The sequence below is a fragment of the Abramis brama genome (assembly GCF_963993115.1).
Source record: "Abramis brama genome assembly, chromosome: 5".
NCBI lineage: Eukaryota > Metazoa > Chordata > Actinopteri > Cypriniformes > Leuciscidae > Abramis > Abramis brama.
The window spans coordinates 28274855-28298651 of record NC_139967.1 but is presented as its reverse complement, the minus strand read 5'-3'; the positions used below and the strand labels follow the sequence as shown (position 1 = coordinate 28298651).

The 23797-nt window shown below is 36.1% G+C and overlaps 1 protein-coding gene across 1 annotated transcript in view; it reads right to left on the bottom strand.

Annotated features, from left to right (window-relative positions):
• The window catches only part of dapk1 (death-associated protein kinase 1), a 72514-nt gene that overhangs the window by 13125 nt on the left and 35592 nt on the right, over positions 1–23797 (bottom strand). Inside the window, exons 8-18 of the mRNA XM_084114452.1 lie at positions 23239–23391; positions 21869–21914; positions 21687–21776; positions 21208–21300; positions 15230–15349; positions 12717–12815; positions 12249–12347; positions 11382–11480; positions 9474–9671; positions 9148–9345; positions 5259–5357 (exon numbers count right to left, since the gene is read on the bottom strand). Coding sequence (XP_083970578.1) covers positions 5259–5357; positions 9148–9345; positions 9474–9671; positions 11382–11480; positions 12249–12347; positions 12717–12815; positions 15230–15349; positions 21208–21300; positions 21687–21776; positions 21869–21914; positions 23239–23391 — 1294 coding nt within the window. The remainder of the gene's footprint in view (positions 1–5258; positions 5358–9147; positions 9346–9473; positions 9672–11381; positions 11481–12248; positions 12348–12716; positions 12816–15229; positions 15350–21207; positions 21301–21686; positions 21777–21868; positions 21915–23238; positions 23392–23797) is intronic.

Below are 23797 nucleotides of genomic sequence, written 5' to 3'. Positions count from 1 at the left end.
GCTACACATCTGAAAAAAAGAAAAAAAAGAAATCTGTTTACCCTAAACCCACCAGAGTCACAGCCCTTGACCAAAACCATTAATGATTTAACAGCTCCGGATACACGTACACAATCTCACTCACAGCAACACAAACCCACACATAACACCTGGGACCACAAGCAAACCACACAACCAGAAACAGCTGTGTTCCTCCTCAAACCGACGGGGACAAATGAACCAGCCTCCCTCTGAAAGAGAGCCCCTGCACACCCCCACACAAACCTGAGCAAAAGAGGACGTGATGAACACATCAGAGGTGTTAAAGCACCGATGAAAAGGATAGAAATGGGAAAGCTATGCTGCACTGTAATCACTCTTATCTAACGCGCCTTTTCTTCCAATTATACTATGAGATGTGACTACAAATTCTGCCGTACAAAACAGCCCATTTTCTTATTCACAGAATCTTTTTGTGTCTGTCTGCTCGGCTCCAGCTCATACTGCGTGTTCCCATGAGGGCGGGCTTGTATTCATTTATTGATTTGTGGTTGTCTCCCAAAAGATAAAAAAACGCCTGGAAATCTCAAGGCGGAATGGAGCGTCCTGACATGAGGGAACCAATTGTAGAGTTTGCTTGACAAATTGAGACCACAGCTTGTCATTTTCATATTGGAAAGGGAGACATGAAAAATATATGGTAGTTGCTTGGAAGAGATGAACAAAAACAAATCAAATATTTTCTGAAGAAAATGTGAGTGCTATCATGATGCTTGGGCGTAGTGTGTGGGTTTTAGCACGTTGCTATGCAGTTGCTACGGTGTTCTAAAGAGAACCTGTTTTATCGTCAACCAGGTGAAAATAATATGTCTGATAAATACAATACAGTTCAAAAGTTTGGGTCAGTAGGATTTTTAAAAAGAATTTAATACTTTTATTCAGCAAAGATGCATTAAATTATCAAAAGTGACAGTAAATGTATTTATAATGTACAGTACATTGTATATATTTATAAAAATATATATATTTCAAATAAATGTGAACTTTCTTTTTATCAAATAATCCTAAAAAATATTAAGCAGTAGAACAAGTTTTGAACATTGATGATAATCAGAAATGTTTCTTGAGCAGCAAATCAGCATATTAGAATGATTTCTGAAGGATCATGTGACGCTGAAGACTGGAGTATTGATGTTGAAAATTCAGCTTTGCAATCAGAGGAATAAATTACATTTTAAAATATATTAAAATTGAAAACAATTATTTTCAGTTGTAATATTTCACAATATACTGCAACTTTTTTACTTTATTTTTGATCAAATAAATGTAATATTGGTAAGCGCATAGAAAGAGACCCATTTGAAAAAAAAGGTAACTCTCTACAATAAGGTCCCATTAGTAAACATTAGTTAATGCATTATATAACATTAACTAACAATGAGCAATACATTTGTCCGACTATTTATTGATCTTTGTAAACGTTAGTTGATAAAAATACAACTGTGCATTGTTAGTTCATGTTAGCTCAGGTCCAATAAATAATAGTAACAGACTTTTGATTTTAATAATGTATTAGTAAACATTGAAATGAACATTAGGATTAATAAATGCTTTTAAAGTTACTTTGTTAGGTAATGTAGTAACCTTATTGTAAAATGTTACCAAAAAAATAAATAATAATAATCGTACCCACCCCAAACTTTTGAATGGTACTGTATAGCTTGACAAAAAAAAAAATTAAAATACGAAATCCAAAGACCGAAGACCACATTAATCAGAAGCTTCCTATATGTGGAATCCAGTTTTTCTTTCGTATGCCACTGACCCATATGCCTCTGGCAATGAATTATGGATTCTCAAAATTCCCGTGTGCTGTAACATGCATTGTGCATCAGCTGCTATACAATATTAACACTGAGGAGGAGTGTTTGAGATGGTGTTGAGGTAGGGGGTGTGAGCAGGCCGAGGGGAGGGATGTGGGGGGCAATTGATTAGAAACATACATTGTTTAGGACGAGTTGACTGTGGTTTCATTGGGGCATCCTGTCCTTCACCAGTGCTGAAAGTGAAACAATGATTCTCTGCTGGCAGTTTCATTAAGCTTCAGTCTGGAAACTATATTGCACTGGGCTGACAAGCTTACTGGAGAAGGTACACCCCTATATTACAGAAAAAAAACTGCACAAATCTCTGAACACTTGATAAAGACAGACAGATATCTCCACAGGAATGCATATTAGGAATCAGTCTGATTAAGAATCAGTCATCCAAGAAGAATGATGATGATGATGATGATGGGGGACACCCACACAATCATATAAGAACACGCAAACCTTCAGAAACTGACACACATCCTATAGGAGAGGCTCTATATGAGTCGAGAGACAGTTGATTGAAAGATTAAGGATTAAGGAGAGAATTGTAATCTAGGCTGTCATGAATGATAAATTAACACTTGTTTAAAGAGATGAAGAGTCTGCAATTTGATTAATGTGCTAAGAGGGCAAGACACCAGATCATTAGTGTTCCACCTCAGTCAAACACAAAAAGAAGACAGTAGTCGAACAGAACCCCTTATATATATATATATATATATATATATATATATATATATATATATATATATATATATATATATATATAGTGAGGAAAATAAGTATTTGAACACCCTGCTATTTTGCAAGTTCTCCCACTTAGAAATCATGGAGGGGTCTGAAATTGTCATCGTAGGTGCATGTCCACTGTGAGAGACATAATCTAAAAAAAAAATCCAGAAATCACAATGTATGATTTTTTAACTATTTATTTGTATGATACAGCTGCAAATAAGTATTTGAACACCTGAGAAAATCAATGTTAATATTTGGTACAGTAGCCTTTGTTTGCAATTACAGAGGTCAAACGTTTCCTGTAGTTTTTCACCAGGTTTGCACACACTGCAGGAGGGATTTTGGCCCACTCCTCCACACAGATCTTCTCTAGATCAGTCAGGTTTCTGGGCTGTCGCTGAGAAACACAGAGTTTGAGCTCCCTCCAAAGATTCTCTATTGGGTTTAGGTCTGGAGACTAGCTAGGCCACGCCAGAACCTTGATATGCTTCTTACAGAGCCACTCCTTGGTTATCCAGGCTGTGTGCTTCGGGTCATTGTCATGTTGGAAGACCCAGCCTCAACCCATCTTCAATGCTCTAACTGAGGGAAGGAGGTTGTTCCCCAAAATCTCGCAATACATGGCCCCGGTCATCCTCTCCTTAATACAGTGCAGTCGCCCTGTCCCATGTGCAGAAAAACACCCCCAAAGCATGATGCTACCACCCCCATGCTTCAAAGTAGGGATGGTGTTCTTGGGATGGTACTCATCATTCTTCTTCCTCCAAACACGTTTAGTGGAATTATGACCAAGAAGTTCTATTTTGGTCTCATCTGACCACATGACTTTCTCCCATGACTCCTCTGGATCATCCAAATGGTCATTGGCAAACTTAAGACGGGCCTTGACATGTGCTGGTTTAAGCAGGGGAACCTTCCGTGCCATGCATGATTTCAAACCATGACGTCTTAGTGTATTACCAACAGTAACCTTGGAAACGGTGGTCCCAGCTCTTTTCAGGTCATTGACCAGCTCCTCCCATGTAGTTCTGGGCTAATTTCTCACCTTTCTTAGGATCATTGAGACCCCACGAGGTGAGATCTTGCATGGAGCCCCAGTCCGAGGGAGATTGACAGTCATGTTTAGCTTCTTTTATTTTCTAATGATTGCTCCCACAGTGGACCTTTTTTCACCAAGCTGCTTGGCAATTTCCCCGTAGCCCTTTCCAGCCTTGTGGAGGTGTACAATTTTGTCTCTAGTGTCTTTGGACAGCTCTTTGGTCTTGGCCATGTTAGTAGTTGGATTCTTACTGATTGTATGGGGTGGACAGGTGTCTTTATGCAGCTAACGACCTCAAACAGGTGCATCTAATTTAGGATAATAAATGGAGTGGAGGTGGACATTTTAAAGGCAGACTAACAGGTCTTTGAGGGTCAGAATTCTAGCTGATAGACAGGTGTTCAAATACTTATTTGCAGCTGTATCATACAAATAAATAGTTAAAAAATCATATATTGTGATTTCTGGATTTTTTTTTTTTGATTATGTCTCTCACAGTGGACATGCACCTACGATGACAATTTCAGACCCCTCCATGATTTCCAAGTGGGAGAACTTGCAAAATAGCAGGGTGTTCAAATACTTATTTTCCTCACTGTATATATATATATATGTATATATATACACATATATATACATATATACACACATATATATATATATATATATATATATATATATATATATATATATATATATATATATATATATATATATGAAGAGTTCAGATGCAAAAGCCTCTAAGTGCCATCTGAAATTTTCTTCTAGAATGATCATTTTTATCAAGCTTGTATATTTCAGTTCAATAATTTCACTTAAATGGCAATGAAAATGACCTATTAATTGTCATTTAAGTGAAATTACTGAACTTAAATATACGAGCTTGATAAAAATGATCATTCTAGAAGAAAATTTCAGATGACTCTTCATATATATATATATATATATATATATATATATATATATATATATATATATATATATATATAGAGAGAGAGAGAGAGAGAGAGAGAGAGAGAGAGAGAGAGAGATGTATATATGTATACATACATATTATTTATATAGTGATTTAAAGGCATACACAATACCGTTCAAAAGTTTGGGGTTGGAACGATTTAAAAAAAATATATATCTTATGCTCACCAAGGCTGCATGTATCAAAAGAACTGTAATATTGTGAATTATTACAAATGAAAATAAACTGTTTTCTATTTTAACATAATTTAAAATGTAATTCTCTGTGATGTTAAAGCTGAATTTTAATCAGTCATTACTCCAGTCTTCAGATTCACATGATCCTTCAGAGATCATTCTAATATGCTGATGTTCTGCACAAGAAACATTTCATTATCAATGCTGAAAACAGTTGTGCTGCAAAATATTTTTGTGGAAACTGATAGATTTTTATAGATTTTATAAATATTTTGTAACATTATACATGTCTTTACTGTTACTTTTGATCAATATAATGCATCCTTGCTGAACAAAAGTATTAATTTATTTCGAAAAATCGTACTGACCCCAAAACTTTGACTGGTAGTGTATTTTTAATAAATAATATAAATGTATAATACAGTTACAAATGACATCTCACTTATTTACATCAAAACCCAGAAGGATGTTGAACTTACATTAGTGATAGCCTCAGTGTTTGCTCCTGTAACACAGAGATGACGCACCACCTCCAGACCACCATTACTAGCTGCCAGATGAAGAGGAGTTCTCCCAAACTACAGACAAATAGAAAACAAACATCTCTAAACGCTGTCTTTCTGAGAATGATTCATCACTAACGGTACAAAAGGTAAAAATTGTGAACAACATGAATATAAGTGCAAAATGCTGATGACAATTACATGACTGTAATTCTGTTCCGTTTGACTCGTAAAGCCCTCATTTAGAAGGAACTCAAATCTTCTTCCAGCTGTAATGGAAGTGCCATTTAAGAATTTCACACAGAAGTAACAACTTGGCATGTATAATTGGTATGTAAAAATTTCAAGACAATTACAACCAAGTAAGTAGGGTCAGTTGAGGGGACTTGAAAAAGGAGTGGATGATGATTCAAGCGCAATAATTAATACTTGAATAAGATAAAAAGCAAAGACTGGTTCATAGGCTAAAACTAGGGTTTTCTATACATTAGTGCGCTTTGAATGAATTTGCTTACTGGATTACTGGACTGAAAATCCTCTCGGAGTGCAGCGGTTTAAAAGCAAAACAGAGAAAACAGAGAAGCGACGCCCACCACGGGTTACAGGTGCTTGCGCCATTGTGGATGCTCCGACTTCTTAGATCTTCTAATTGTAGACGTAAATTACGTTTAATGCAATTCCATGTGTAAGTAATTTATTTCCATTACATTATTTTAACACGTTAAAGATTTTTAATTAATTGCATGTGTTAATGTAGACAGCCCTATATAAACTGTATATATATATATTTATTCAAAATTTATTCAGGCACGTTCAACATTTCTCACATTATCACAGTTTATTCACTATAGATTATAAAATGGTATAATAAAATATGACAAGAACTCAGAGTTATCAAATCAGTTGATATTTCACTGGTTTTGGCCATCCTTCTGTTAGACTGTCTCACAAATGAACTAGGTTGAATAGCTGTCAGCTGTTAAATTTAAGTACACAATTAGATAATACCAATTTAGGTCAGCCCATTACCAAGCAATGCTTAATTTTGTTCAGTCTGTGGTGTAAAAAGGTCACATTAGCAATTAAAGAAAAAACACTTAAGCAAAACATGGTCAGGTCAAAGTGTCTTAATCATTTTTGGTCCCAATTTTTTTTAAATAAATTTTACTGGTAGTCCACTGTATGAAGAATTTGGGGTATAATATGTCACAGTTTACTTTATATCCTCACTATAAATGAACTATAGTGTCCTGCACCCACTAGTAAAAACAATATCCAAAAAAATTATATCTGGTGTCTGAATAATTTTTGGTTTGACTGTATATACAGTACCAGTCAAAAGTTTGGAAACACTACTATTTTTAATGCTTTTGAAAGAAGTCTCTTATGCTCATCAAGCCTGCAGTTAAAAAAAAAAAAAAAAAAAAAAAAAAAAAAACAGTAATATTATGAAATATTATTACAATTTAAAATAATGGTTCTCTTTTTTAATATACTTTAAAATGTAATTTATTTTTGTGATGCAAAGCTGAATTTTCATCAGCAAGTACTCCAGTCTTTGGTGTCTTATGATCCTTCAGAAATCATTCTAATATGCTGATTTATGATCAATGTTGGAAACAGTTGTGCTGCTTAATATTTTTTTATAACCTGAGATACTTTTTTCAGGATTATTTGATGAATAAAAAGTTAAAAAGAACTGTATTTATTTAGAATAGAAATCTTTTGTAACAATATACACTACCGTTCAAAAGTTTGGGAACAATAACTATTTTTTTTTAAAGAAATTAGTACTTTAATTCAACAAGAATGCGTTAAATTGATAAAAGGTGATGGTAACGATTTATATTGTTAGAAATGTTTTTATTTTGAATAAATGCTGTTTTTATGAATAAATGCTGTTAACGTTTTACTCATCAATGAATCCTGAAAAAAGTATTCCAAAAAAATATATTAAACAGCACAACTGTTTCCATCATTGATAATAACTGAGTATCAAATCATCATATTAGAATGATTTCTGAAGGATCATAAGACACCAAAGACTGGAGTACTTGCTGATGAAAATTCAGCTTTGCATCACAAAAATAAATGACATTTTAAAGTATATTAAAAAAGAGAACCATTATTTTAAATTGTAATAATATTTCATAATATTACTGGGTTTTTTTGTTTTTTTTGTTTTTAACTGCAGGCTTGATGAGCATAAGAGACTTCTTGCAAAAGCATTAAAAATAGTAGTGTTTCCAAACTTTTGACTGGTACTGTATACACAGGGCTTGACATTAACACCTGCCAAGCTGCCAAATGGGTGGATTTCAGTGGTGGCGTTAGGGCTGGGCGATATGGACCAAAAGTCATATCCCGATATATTTAGGCTGAATATCGATATACGATATATATACCGAAATCTTTTCCGCAAAGTGAGAGCAAATGTTCAGTCAAAGTGAAAGCCAAATATGACATGTCACAAGTAGTTTTATTGAAACCAGCTAAATTATAACATGTTTACACAAAATTTGTTAACACACGCAAGTACTTTTCCCCTTTACTTAACATAAATTGTAAGAATATGACTAATAGTAAAGACTAGTACTAATAAATAAACATTAGGCCTATGCTAAAGCTATTAAATAGCAGTCCCAAACTAGTTTTTGTTAATACAATGTTGGTATGAGCCACTACAGTCATTTAAAAATATAAAAAATAACAAAGAAAAATAGTGGCATTTTGGGGTTAATATGGAAACGACAGTTACCATGGTGAATACACAATATTAACAGTAACTGTTAATGAAACATGGAAACTGCTCCTGGTGAATAGAATGAAAATCATACCGGCATTACTTTTATTTCGTGTAATTTACAACGTAACGGCGTTGCATGCTCGTAGTTTCTTTTGCACTTGATCAGTGAGGCGATACAGCGCGCGCCGCTGCATTTGCGCGTGCAATTGAAGAGTGTGCGCTACGAGAACAGGATAACGGCTGACAGGACAAGAAAGTCAGTTTTTCTTTTTTTTTTAAAAACTTTATTTCAGCGTACACTTATGTCACTTCCTGGTAGTTCCTATTGTGCTGGGTTTTCTGAAGCAGTCATGATTCGCCTCATATAACATGCTCTAACGTTAAACATGCACGTAGAGTGGAAAAGGAGGAGCGGGGGCGCGGGGAGCAAGGATCACAGCGCAAATTTGAACTATATCGATATATGCGATATGGTCTAATTCCATATCGCATTTCAAAAATATATTGATATATTTTTTTATATCGATATATCGCCCAGCCCTAGGTGGCGTGTACCGCAGTCACTCCTACTAGCCACTGTGGCGGGTTGAATTTTATATAATATACATTTTTCAGTTGTACTCTTTTAAAAAGGCATCTTAAATAATAAGCTAAGTGCAATGTAGTGTTGTCAAAAATATGGATTTTTCGATCCATATTGATACTGAAATATCTGAAACTGTTCCGCAGAATACACAATTCCAGCTGCGCGTTCTCGCTCTCTAATCTCTCTGACAGCGAATTGACAAGAGTTTACTCACTCGATTCATTTGCTCTGGATAAATATTGGTGGTGTTACAGGGCTTGAATTTCAGGGCTCTCACTTTCAAAGTGCGCGCACAAGTATACAAGTATATTGGCTATATAAAACAGTACAATGGCTCCGAGCGTCAGGTCTTAAAATGACAGTAGCCTAATATACCTGCTTCCAAATTATGAGATAATATTAAAAATATCTATATGGCCGTTTTTCCCTATGGTATCGATGTCAAAATTGTGGCCAGTGAAAATGCTGAGTGGCTAGTAACTTTACAGTAAGTAAACCCAGGGTTTAGTAAACCCTCCTAGTTTGAAACTCACTTTGTTAGGAATATCCAAATTGGCTTTAGCAGCACAGAGGTGCGTGACCACAGGCAGGTTGCCGTCCTTGCAGGCGATGTGAAGGGGTGTGTTTCCGTGACGATCCTGGTGGTCCACATAGCAGTGATGGCTGAGCAGACACTTCACCACTTCAATTTGACATCTCCTCACCGCCAGATGCAGAGCGATGTGACCGTCCTGAAATATATAGATGCAAACAAACCATGATAAGGATAGTCAATAATTATTTGAACCTTAAATGAACCATAAAACACCCAACCACTGCAGTTGTTAATGGTTAATATTTTGTAAGTGTCTGTGTTCACCTTATCAGCAGAGTCCATGTCTGCCCCATGCTCCAGCAGACACTCCACGATGTCCTTGAAGCCGCGGGCAGAAGCGGTAAGTAACGGGCTCTCACCCTCACGGTTCCGGGCATTGACATCACAGCCAGCCTCGCACAGGGCTCTGGCCACCGCAGAGTAACCGTGCCACGCTGCACAGTGCAGAGGTGTCTCCTGCTCCTGTGGAGGCATGAAAACAGTCTTTGGCATTCAGACTAAGAGCTCATGAATAACCTTGAACACACGGAGCTAACAAAGCAACATTAGTCTGTGTCAAGGCCATTTCACATGACGAATTGCTCTTAATTAGCCTGTAACCCTGGCTGACACCTCCAATGAATGTAACAATTTTTAAATATACAATACGTCTGAGTCCCGGGATGGCATGTGAATATTGGTTTTCTTCAAGAGCAGGATATTATAGTAAATGGGTGGGATGAAATAGTGGGATGGAAGCATAAAATGTTGATAATGGTAAAAGCAACCACTTTAAAATGAATCTGTAATACTATTAAATAATTTAGTTGTGCACATTGCTTATCGTTAGTCTAATAATTGAACTCGCACACATCATCTTAAAACGATTATCTTTATTGCATTTCTCTGAAGTGGAGCTTCAGGCTCGTTAATTTGAGGTACAGCAAGTTTTTTTTTAATAGTGAATATTTTTTTATTTTGCCTGTTCCATTAGTCAATGGAAGCAATATTTCCAAACACACAAGAGACTGCCTATGAAAGTTACTGCTGTGAGCTCATAGTGCTGAACAAATGAAGTGAGCCACGGACATGATTAGTTTTCAGCACTCATGTCACGTCAGCACTTGCTAAACTATTTATTACATTCACATTTGCACATCATCAAAGACGCCTGACATTAAGCATTTTCTTTTATATAAGAACATTTTCTTCTATCAAGTGGAACATTATAATAAATACTTCCAAATGCACTACGGTTCAAAAGTTTGGGATGGGAACGATGTTTCATTGTTTTTGAAAGAAGTCTCTTATGCTCATCAAGACTGCATTTATTTGATCAAAAATACAGTAAAAGCAGTAATATTGTGAAATATTATTACAATTTCAAAATAAACTGTTTTCTATTTTAACATATTTTAAAATGTGATTTATTCCTGTGATTTTCAGCATCATTACTCCAGTCTTCAGTGTCACATGATCCTTCAGAAATCATTCTAATATGCTGATTTGATGCTTAAGAAAATGTTTTACTATTATTAATGTTCAAAGACATTGACATTATCAATGTTGAAAACAGTTGTGCTGCTTAATTTTTTGTGAAAACATTTTTAGCATTATTTGTGATAAATAGGAAGTTTGAAAGAACAGCATTTATTTGAAATAAAAATCTTTTGTAACATTTTAAACATCTTTACTGTAAGTTTTGATTTAATGCATCATTGCTTCTTAAAAAATTATAAATTGTAGTCTATATTAAAAACTACTTGAATTCTAATTTATTTTCCAAGTAATACAAAAAGATGCACTCAATTTCTTCATTAAAAAAAGTACATAAAATAGTACTTTTGAAAATCATGTCTCTTTTTTTCTTTTTATTATTCTCCGGTTTTATTTTAAATAGAGACTGCCTCATGGGGGCAGACATCTTATGACTGATGAAAAAAATGAGATCACATGACCAATCTAACACTACTCGTTCGTATTATCTCTGTACCTTATCCTTATCCTTTTATCGGTCATCTATTAAATCAGATGGCTGTAAATTTCACATTTGTACAATGCCAAATAAATTTTTTTACTTTTGTGTGATGCTACATTCACATGTCATATTAGTCTATAATGGCTTGGGCTGTTCATTGTTCAGATCAGTGTAGAGTGTAGTGTAGTGTAGTGTAGTGTGTGTATGACACATACCCGGTCCAGTAGGTCAGGGTTGGCATGGATGCTGCAAAGGTATTGGACTACATCCACGTTACCATAGCGAGCTGCCACATGCAGAGCCGTTTCTCCGGACTAGAACAGAATGTCAAGCATTACTCCCATTATGAATTACATGCTGACGTCTGCCCGTAATTCAGTGATGAGCAGGCATTTTATAATTGTGATTACACTTTGATGATCTGAACACAAAAAATGCAATGACCATGTGTATATGTACATCAGGGAAACAATCAAAAGTGCTGAACAAGACGGTAAGACACAGCTATGAACTTCATTAAAGTATTTCCCTGATGCCAAAGAAGGGTCAAAGCGACCGAAAAGCCTGCGTAAGCAGAATGTGACCAGTTTAAGGGAGATCCTTGGGTGCTGAGAATTGCCAAGGCCAGTCCCAAATCAGCTTTGCACCGGATCTGAGCGCAGTGCTCCTCCTAGCAAAGGTTTAGGCTGAGGCGGACGTTTTAAGAACCCAATTTACACCCGTAATGAAGCTGCGGACACTCCAAGTGTGATTCTGTATGGCACTCCCGAAAAAACTCAACACCACTTTACCCCATGATTTCGCTTGACTGAGCGCACTTCACTGACTAGTGAGGCAGTCAACAAACAGTCAACAATTATTTCATACAACGGCCAACCTCGGGCCAGCGGGTAACCATAGCAACTGCAAATTACCAATGGGAAATAGAGGCGTGTGAACTCAGTAGGAAAGGTTTTCTGAAGAAAAGGTGCCGGATGGGGAAAGCCTTTGAAAAATCGCATCTGTCCTCTCTGTGGTGTTGTGATTGTTGAGTGTGTGTGTCTTAGTGTGTGTGTGTGTGTGTGAGAGAGAGATAGAAGCACCTTATCTTGGATGTCCAGAGGGCACTTCTTTTCATGCAAGAATCTCAAGGTCCCCACATGGCCATGTCGGGCAGCGTAGTAGATAGCGTTGGCTCCAGTCTGAGGAAAAGAATGGCATGTTGAGCATAATTGTACGTATTTGCAGCCGTTTTACATATTTGGTGTCTAGCATGTCCATATTTACCATTGAAACTCTGTTAAAACTACTGATAAAGCATATCTTCAGTACTATTCAATATTTCTGGAGCATTTTGCCTGACATGTATACTACCTTTCGAAAGTTTGGGGTCATGCAACTTATTGATTTATTTATTTTTTTGAATGAAATTAAAACTTCTATTCAGCAAGGACATTAAAATGTTCAAAAGTGAACACCAAATCTTTTTAACCCCAAACATTTAAACGCTAGAGTACATTATTTTTACATTTTCTTGTACATGAATTGAATGGGAGAATGAAGTACGACACCTTATCAAAGGCTTGAATCTCCGCCCCTTTTTTCATTAGCACATCAATGATCTGGACGTTTCCACAGCCCGCGGCGATCAGGAGCGGAGGGGTTCCGTGCTGAAGTGTGCACGAACAAAAAAACACACACACACACACACACACACACACACACACACACACACACACACACACACACACACACACACACACACACACACACACACACACACACACACACACACACACACACACACACACACACACACACACACAAACAGGAATCATTGTATAGAATATAACAAAGCACTAATAGCTCCTTCAAGCTTTCGAAAGCAGCTTTAATTAAGCCTATAATTCGGAGTCAGTATGAACATGGCAATTCAAATTAGCCTGATTCATTTTTCATTGTTCGCACAGCAGTTTTAATTGGCAAAGAACGATCGCAGTGGTTGGTAAAATATTCTTGCGGGCGCGAGGCTGAAATTGTTTCTCTAGACTGGCGATAAACTCCTCTGAATGAATAAATGCATGAGAGTCATGGGAATAGTTCTCACTGTGCATATATAAACACAGACTGCGCTGGACGGCTCTGAGCAATGCAATTAAAAGCACGCTTGTCTCTTCACATCAGTGAGCAGATTACAGTTTCATCAACCTCGGCCTCATTCCCTCCTTCTACACAAACACACAATCTGTCTCATCAACACACACACACGTCTGGTTCGCAATCTTTGTGGGGACTCTCCATAGATGTAAAGGTTTTTATACTGTACAAACTGTATATTCTATCCCCTTACACTAACCCTACCCCTAAACCTACCCATCACACAAAACTTTCTGCATTTTTACATTTTCATGAACATCACTTGTCTCATGGGGACCTCAATTTAGGAGTCTTACGAGTCCCCATGAGTCAGTGTGCATTCAGGTTGAAGACCCATCTTGCTAAAGAGCACTATTATGCCCTTTTACAAAGTCTTGATTTTGTTTTTGGGGTCTACTAGAATAGGTTTTCATGCCCGAATGTTCAAAACATTTTTTACATATTTTATTTAGTTTCAGTACCTCTCTTCCCAGTCTGACAGTAACGCTCTGTTTAGTTCTGGTCTCTTTAGCTATGTTTACATCCACCTATTTTTGCACTCAATTTTCACATCAAATTCTGCTGGATGGAAACGCCAAGATGAGCATAAATTCTAAAAGAAAAACCTATGCGTTCGTTTGAGTCAGGTACTGTACATTTTTTTATCTAATAAGAAAACATGCGCATAATCTATGATGGAAACACATTTACTGATTAAATTCCTTGATGCGCATAAAAGGAGGAATGTGAATTTGCGATGGGATGGTATAACTGGACTAACCAGTGGACCGATCTCGTTGCACAGCATCTGAAATGCTGTTTTGGTTGTCCTGAAATGCCTGAGCAAGTGGTTCAGTATAAAGTGGTTCGTTATAATTCCCTCCCAGAACTCTCTTGACTGTTCCCAAACAGCAGCATCTGCCTCAGAAAGCAACTTTACTACACGCTCTGATACGCAAGTAATTTATATGAAAATTATTATATACAGTGGCTTCTTCTACTTTTCTTAGTGATATTTAGTGCCAGTTTATCAGGGAGAGACACTTTTTCAAAATTTTATGAGATATTCCAATTTTGGATGGAAACATAGCTATTGAAATCCCTCCTTACGAAAAGCACATTGTGCTCTGATTGGTCAGCTGGACTAGAGTTTTTTTGAATGGTCAACCGTTTCAAGCGTGCAATAATGTGAGTTTCAACACGCAACTAAACGCAACCCGACCAGGCCTCGCCCCTTTATTTTGCGTGTGCCTTGGGCAGGAAATGTGGAATATTTCATGAGGAATTTTGTATATTGTTTCACGGAAGAAAACTCCAGACTAATTGAAGCATTTCAGAGAGTTGAGAAACAGTGCTTACTCATATAGAGAATAACTCCCTTTGTTTTTGGACGTTCTGCTTTTCATGCTCAAAAAGCAACATTACACACTAAAGAAAGTTGTAAATGTAAAAAACCATAATGGGTACTTTTTTAATAAAATAATTAATAAAAGTTCTTAATTAAAAATGTGTCTCAAGAAATTGATCTTGTCATCAGGATGTTTAAATATTTTTACCGGCAAAAAATACTGATTAAGAATTTTTATTGCAGTGTCCCCTTGCAAATATCTGGAATGATTACCATAATAATGGTAATTAACCCTAAGCCTCTTTCATTCTATTCAAAATACCCATTGTGCAAAGCACAGCCTCACTCAAATGGGATGAGATATGGTCCATTGACTGTTTCTCAGTCACATGCCGCACATCTCAGTGTCAGTGCTGAAAACGACAATGTAAACTCAGACGTCATTGGCATACGGTGACACTGATACAGTTATCAGCTCAATCAAGCTCAGGTTGGCTACTGATCACTTGGACCGAGACCGAGTCAAGTATAAGCATGTCACTCTCTCCATCATTTTCCTTCCCCATATCACCTCTATAAGACTCACTTTGTCTCTCTCACCTTGTTAGGTTGATTGATATCATAGCTGGTCAGGGATCCAAGCAGGTGTTTCAGACCTGGAACATTGTCATCGTTGATTGCGTGGATAATAGCCTTCATGACAAATGAGTCCTCCTCATCCTGCCAAAAAAATAAATCTATGAATTACTGAATCTAAACAATATCTTCATGATAACAGACCAAAACACATACTACAAGCACACATGACATATTTCAGTATAATACACTACCGTTCAAAAGTTGTTGTTTTTTAAAGAAATTTATACTTTTATTCAGCAAGGATGCATTAAATTGATCAAAAGTGACAGTAAGGACTTATACATTGTTACAAAATGATTTCTATTTCAAATGCTTTTTTTAAACTTTCCATTCATCAAAGAATCCTGAAAAAATCTACCACAGTTTCCACAAAACTATTAAGCAGCAGAACCGTTTTCAACATTCCTGCATCACAGGAATAAATTACATTTTAAAATATGTTAAAATAGAAAATTGTTATTTTAAATTGCATTAATATTTCAATTATTACTGTATTTTTTATCAAATAAATGCAGCCTTGGTGAGCATAAGATATTTCTTTCAAAAACATTACAAAATCTTATTATTAATATATTTAAATGTTTCATTTGTGTATAGATTTGGGATTTTTAGTGCACAGATATAGTGAAGACTTTTGACATAAATATATTTCCATTTTTTTTCACAGCACTGACTTGAATTCAAATAAATGACGAGCTCAACTTCAGCTGAAAAACTGCCAACTTGACAATATTTAGGCTATTATACAATAAGCTTTGGAAGCAAAAACAACAGCACGCCTCCTTTGACAGTCACACTTTGAGCAAATCCTTTTACGCTCAGTAGTACTACGGTTGGTCTTATCAGCAAATACACAGCGTGAAGTCCTAATCCTATTGAATAATGCAAACGAGGGGCGGCGCACAGACAGCGCTTTCTCTTCACTGCTCGACCGCTGTTTAGTGTGCTGTGTGACCCAACCACCTCCAAACCGACGTGTGTGTCAGAAGACTCAAATACATGGCTAGAGGGAAACTGGACTGGCCTGTGAGGGACAGAAAGAGGCTTGTGTTTAGTGAAGGAGTGTACTGGAATAACACCCAGATAGACACACATACACATCTCATACAAGACGAGTGTATCCAATTACACAAAACGCACGCTCCAACGCACAGGCTTCTAAAGGGAGTCACTCCTGGGTTGTAAAAAATTACTTCTAAGATATTTTGTGTCATTTTATGTGACCTTTAGGTAATTTCTATGTTCATGAATTTGGGTGTAAATTGATTCTCTTTCTAAAAAAAAAAAAAAAAAACTGTGTCACTGTGGTATCACATGACAATGCCATGTACTTTACAATATTTGACAAGGTACTGAGTGATAGCCACTTTATTTTACAGTCCTGTTATACATACTATGTACTTATTATAGTAATTACAATAACTGGGTAATAACTAGGTACCAACCATGAACATACACGTTAAAAACCTACACTTCTGTTCAAAATGATTTTGAAAGAACTCTAAGCTAAGCCGCATTTATTTGATCAAAAGTACAGTGAAAACAGTGACATTGTAAAATATTAATATAATTTAACCCTCTGAGGTCGACAAACGCGCCGACGCGTTTTGCCGGATTTTCTCCACATTGTAGCACTATAAACTTAAATTACTCCATCATTAATGGTCATACAGAAAAAAGAAATATAAAAAAAGAATCTGTGATATTTCTCCTTTTGTATGTGTCCACTTACAATCAAATCAAAACATTGTGCTTTTGTAAAATAAAGAAAATAAACAGGGTGTGCTTTCTGCCTCTCCGTCGCGGTGAACTTTTTTTTCTTGAGCACGTCTATAAACTGAAACAAAACTCAGCGAATACTTGTCACACATTTATGAGCCATATACCTTTATAAACATTTAAGTGTGTACTTTTAAATGATCGGATTCAAAACGAAAACAAATATTCTCTGTTTAAGTAATTTGTATAAAACCAACAAGATGTCCAGCTTCTCAAACGCTTGCTCATTACAGTTAATTTGGCCACGCCTACTCGCGCAAAAGATATTCACATGCAAATCTCCACATGGAACGCGAACGCGCTCGTTACCTCAACAACAAAACACTTCACCTCACTTTTCGTCGAGTTTGAAAGACGTGCCTGAGCTTACATTGGATTTAGGCTACCTCAGAAGAAGAAGAACGCGATTTGAAGACAAGAAAGATAAGGTAAGAAATTCTTACATAGCCTAGTTTGTTATTGTTGCATAAATGTCACGTTGCAGCTGAACTGTTGCTAGATATATGGGGAATATTATAATATTTAGACCCGTGTTTACTGTGTTTGTGGATATCTGCTCAAACATAGATATGTTTATGGTAACCATAATGTTTTATATTTGAGAGTGATCGCGTTTGAATGTATCATATTTTGCAAGCGATCGCGTTTGAATGTATCATATTTTGCAAGCGATCGCGTTTGAATGTATCATATGTGTTTACTGTGTTTGTGGATATCTGCTCAAACATAGATATGTTTATGGTAACCATAATGTTTTATATTTGAGAGTGATCGCGTTTGAATGTATCATATTTTGCAAGCGATCGCGTTTGAATGTATCATATTTTGGATGAAAGCAAAACGCACCAAACGGCTTCATGTTTTTATTATTATCTCATTTCATATCATCATAACGGATGGAAACATTTGAAGTAACATGATAATCAATATATTTTTCTCTAGCTTCTTTTGGAAGATTTATAGGCTGCTATAGGTTATTTATTGTTATTATTATTTTATCCGCACTGCGCATATACCTTATGCCTACAAGGCACAACAAACCTGGTGTTCATTATATTATATATCGTTGGAAACGTGTGTGTGTGTGTGTATTCTGTGAATTTTAAAAAGGAATTTTAAAAAGCAATTTTAACCAGAAAAATCTAATATTTATTTCCAAAATCATGCAGGCCTTTCTCTTGATATCAGTATGTTCACTTTTTTTTTTTTCAGGTCCCAGATGCCACTGAGGACTTCAACATTCACATGAGTCTCAGTACGTGAACATGGTAAAGTGAAAATCTTGGAAATGAAAGGTATGTACAATGTTTTTAGGAATGGCACAAAGGTCTCTGTCTTTGAAGTGCTTTTTTGGCATTTGTTGTGTATCTTTGGATTATGTTGTGTTGTAAATAAATCCAAACAATTTAAAAGCCATTATTTTTTAAATCTCCTCATTTACAGTATTGTGCAAGGTTGCTCAGAATGATAGGGGCCTGATAGCTCCTAATAGGGCCGTTAGGGGAGGTTCTTTGTCTTTCTCAGGTGAGAAAAGCTTACATATTAATGAGCTCTCGCATAAGGCTTTTTCACACAAAACACGTCGTAAATTTTTTAAATCAATATATTGTCTTATCTGAATGAGCAGTCAGGGTGATTTTCACATAGTTTTGCAGCAAATATTCTAGGCTACGTCATACAATTTTCAAAAGTCTTGTGAAGAAATAATCAGTATGGGTTTCATGGCCTTATTTCAGTGAGAATTTTTTTTTGTATTTTCAAAAACCACGCATAAATGTCATTATCTCAAAACTACAAACTTTTACATACATGCTGCTGATATATTATTGTAGCAGAGTTTGTGCTGAATACAGTGTAATTAGACTTTAGCCATGAAAATGTCACAAGTAACAGAAATAACCAGAAATGTCAGAGCATGTCAGAACACCTCCAGGGCCCAGAAAACAGCTCAGACCTCAGAGGGTTAAATAACTTTAAATAACTATAAGCTGCATTTTCAGCATCATTACTCCAGTCTTTAGTGTCACATGATCCTTCAGATATCATAAAATACGCAGATTTTGAGCTCAACGTATGTTTCTTATTATTATCAATGTTGAAACCAGTTATGCTGCTTAATATTTTTGTGGAAACCATGATACATTTTTTTTTCAGGATTGTTTGATGAATAGAAATATTTGTAACTAGAGATGCACCGATTGATCGGCTGGTGACCGGAATTGGCCGATTTTCACGTGATCGGCCGTGACAGGCGACCGGCCGGTCAGTCTGACAAATGCCGATTTTATGCCGGTCAAATGCACTCGGGCGCCGCATGATTAACATCGCGCAACATCAGCATCACACGTGCACACGGTACACACATGTAGAAAACCTCGTGAATTACGTCCGTTCAGACCGCAAGCGCGTATTTTTTTCGGCGTGCATGTTAATCAATGAGTGCATTCACAACGGGAGCAGGAGTAGCGCGTGAGCGTAAAGCAGGAGCGTCGCGAGCAGTGAAGCGCGTGTTTCGGCGCCGAGTCCATTTGCTGCACTGCTCACGCTCAATTAAAGGGAAAGCACACTTTTGATGGACAAAATAGCCTAAATAGGGTTTCACCAAAAAAGTGCCCAAAATGCACAGACTTTGCGTGTTTTAACAAGAACTAGAGTAGGCTATGTCAGAAAAGAAAACGAAGACTAATATTTATAGAAAATGTACCCATTTAAACTGTAAAATGTACCCATTTTATTATTCAGTTTGTACAAGTGATTGCAATAGGCCTGTGTGTGTGTGCTTTGAGAAATATCTTTATACTGCAAGGCTATATTATTTTATTTTTTATTTATATATTATTTTATTGCCATTCCCTGTTTTCATACAGACGTTTAGTTTGTTAAATACATATATAAAAAAATATTGGATATTGAATGTGAAAAGGAAATGGTTCTTCCATAACACTGCACTTTAGATGTGTGTGAACTATGCAAATTGTAAAATGTTCTATTACAGAAAATATATAAAATAAATATTTGTGTGTGCTGTAAAGTGGTTAGAAAAAAATGAAATCGGAATCGGCTAAAATCGGTATCGGCAGGTCAAACTTAATGAAAAATCGGAATCGGCCCAGAAAATTGTAATCGGTGCATCTCTATTTGTAACATTATAGAAGTCTTTACTGTCACTTTCGATACATTTTTAATGCATCCTTGCTCAATAAATGTATTCATTTCTTTAGTGTATAGATGATTAGATTATTAAAATGATAAAGGACGTGATGTCTTGGTTATTGCTGTCGACTCCCTTCCTGTATGAAACTCACCCATTTCCTGTTCTCAACAAAAAACCCATCACATATATTCAGAGCACTATATGAAATGTTTCTTATGGTTATTATATTACTATAATGCCTGCAATATTGTAATATATAGATATTAGATTTATAAGATTATTTTAAGTGAAGGTGAAAAATGCATTTATTTTATAGCAGTTTAACAGGTGTGTGACGTGTACGACGCAGGTGAAGAGAGAGATAGTAAGCTGTAAACTTTAGATAATGTATGTAACACATCCGCAATTACACTTTGCTCTTCAGGCTTATCACACATCACTAAGCAAATGTCTGGACAGTAGAAAGATCATGCAAAACCTCACATGACCGTATGAGTGTCGATGAATGTGCTCATGTTAGTTTGGCTGAGTCATCTGACTTTATGGCAAGCTTCAATATAAGCGTGCACAGCAATTAGCAGTCATGTGCATTAATGTGTTAAACAAAACCTGTAAAAACCAATTACAACCTTCAGATATTCAAGTATTTAATTATGTCCAAGTCAGTTTTGTGTGTGTGTGTGTCTGCCTCTATTCTTGGTGTGTGGGAAGCTGACGGAGCTCATTAGAGCTGTTTCATCCCATAAATCCAGACCTCAGGGATTCAGGGGTTCCTCTGCTGTTGCCAGGCTGATCATGTGTCTTTTTAGGCCTTTTGTTGTTCTTTTTGCCACTTCCTGCTGGTGTTTTATGTTGTTTTTTGGGTGTGTGTATGAACTTGAACTTAGAGTATGTTTTTTTTTTTTTTTTTTATACACAAATTTAAAATAAAAAATTAATCTTCTTGTTCACAATTTATTTATTTTTATAAGCTTCTTGAAAGGTGACTTTAACTGTGAGTTCCTACCAGTGTGTCATCACTGCGTGCCACACTCATGTTGCTCCTAGACAGGAAGGAGCGGGAGAGCCGGTTACACAGAGAGATGAGACGCACCGATTGCTGAGGAAGACAGATAAAACAAACAAACCATATTAAATGATCATATGAAGATGATATTTGTGACACCTTCTGTAGAACAGGCTTTTTTATCTAAGCATCATACAGCAATTAGAACTCTTCTCGAAAAGGTTAAATGACATTTCAACTTTTCAAATAACATATTAACCAACTATTTTGCTTTTTTTTTTTACATGAACTTAATTCGGCGTATGAGGGCATGTGCGTGCTTCTTTGTTTCATAGCCAAGGGTTTGTGTGGAAATAGTGTGACTTGTTGGTGTGGCACATAATGCTGACTGAGGCCAGATCACTGATCATGCTTTGTGTCAAATAGTTAAATGTCTCATAGCAGAACATGGTTAAAAATGAAATGAAAAAAAAAAGCACCTTCCACTTTCTTCTGGCAGCAAATTTCTTAAATTTCTCCATATTCACAGCTGATTCCTTACGACTCAGTGCCTGCTGCGTGTCCTTTGGCTTTAAAAAAGACATTGCTGCATTAAACCAAACGTTAAGGTAATAAAATGTGTTTGATTAAGTGCTTAATATGTAGTGGTTGTTGGACAAACCTTGATCCAGGAATGTTGAAGACTGTCCAGGATTGTCATTCTTTTTCTGTAAACATGAAAATGTTATTTTCACTTATGATATAATTTGTTTTATTATATGTAACAAACATAGGCAGGGAGTCTGCAAATCTCTCTACATTGTGATACTTTCCAACATTTAACTTAAAAAATAACCCACGAAAAAGCAAATAAAGGACAACCTTTAGAAGAAACGCGAAGGCATTCAATATACAAATTGAAAGATGGTTATCGCATTGTGCACACAGATGGAATTCTGGGATTGGGCTCTGGAATGTTGCATATCAGCTTTCATGACAATGTTTAGACCTAAGCAGTATCTATGCTATGAACAAGACATTTAGGTGAAGTACTGAGATCATTTCCACAGTACTAGTTTTAGTTCTCTATAAAAAATATCAGAGGTGAATGAGGTCAGTCCACAGCGCAAATAAAAATGAAATGAGAGCAATCAACAGGCAGATATGCAATTTAGTAGACAAATATGGAACCAAATTAACAGTTACTGTTAATGTCTACACCTTCTTGTGCAAAGCACCTGTTCCTGTTTGTTGACAGCCTACATCCACGTTAGTTTGATTTGTGGTGAATAGCCAGTCAATTTACAAACTGTTAATTATTATAAATATATCTAAAACCGAAATATATACATTCGGTTTAACACGTTAAAAATATTTAAGCATCCATTTTTTGCCGTTGTCCTTAGGCTACCTTAGGTTACATTATATGATCACACTCTTAACCACGCAAATGCTTTTAAACCGTTAAAGCTTAGCGAGACACAAAAGAGAACGGTGACACACACACACACACGACTCGTGCGCACAGAAAGCTTCTTCAGACAGCGTGCCAGTACTGCACTGATTTCTCTTTCACGCTTGAATGTGAAAACACACAAAAGTCAGTTTTGTCGAGTGTCCAAGCGCAGTCTTAAATTAGTTAAATTAAGTCTTAAATGAACGCAAAGATTTGTGAGAAAATAGGATGTGTCAGATCTGCGTCATGTGCGGCAGGTCTTAAAGTGTCATTAATGTTAATCAAAGAACAAACAAAAAAGAGCAAATCACCCACTGCTCTTGACTGATTCACTTTTGGAGCTTTAATTAGGAGTAATATAATAATTAATTTATAATTTATGCAGTGAAAAATTTTGGATAACTTTATTCAATTTCTGTATATTTTCTACCTGTTAGATCAAATATTTAAAATATACTTTCTTTATGTTGTTTCTAAAAAAATATATTAAAACTTTAATGTTAGATGTGATTAATTACGCAAGTAAATAAAATTAAATTCCTCAAAACCCCACCAAACCACCTCAAATCATCAGAAGCTACTTCAGTGGTCCTCACTTTGGATCTTTGATCAGTAACCGAGCAATGAAGTCTTTGGCCAGAGCACTGGTGTTGCTGAAGTACTCCTCATCGAACTCGTAGTCCACAGCTGACACGTTAGCAAGTGTCTCCTGCTTATTTTCACCCAGGAAAGGTGAGGCACCACTAAGCCTGAAGATACAGAGGAAAAAAAGACCATTTTATCTACCATTTATTGAATGTGAAGGTCTTCAGTATAGCAGCATTCAACAAAGTCAAGTTTTATGTGAATGACTGATGCTGTGATATTATAACCTGCAACCTAGCAGTTTCCTGACCTTTACTGTTAAAGTGTGAGACCTTAAGGCCATTTAGCGTTTAACTCATAAATTCATGCTGTGTTCCATTTTTTTCCCTTTGTGATGATAATCTCTGTTCTAGACCATAGTACCAGAGAAACATCTGGTTATACGAGCTGTCTTTCCACTATTATAATTGATATTTATTGTTGTTGCTAATTAAAAATCTTAACTGATAAATATGTGGGGTAAGAAACATTGTAGGGAGATAAACTTATATTGTAAATATTGCTTGATTA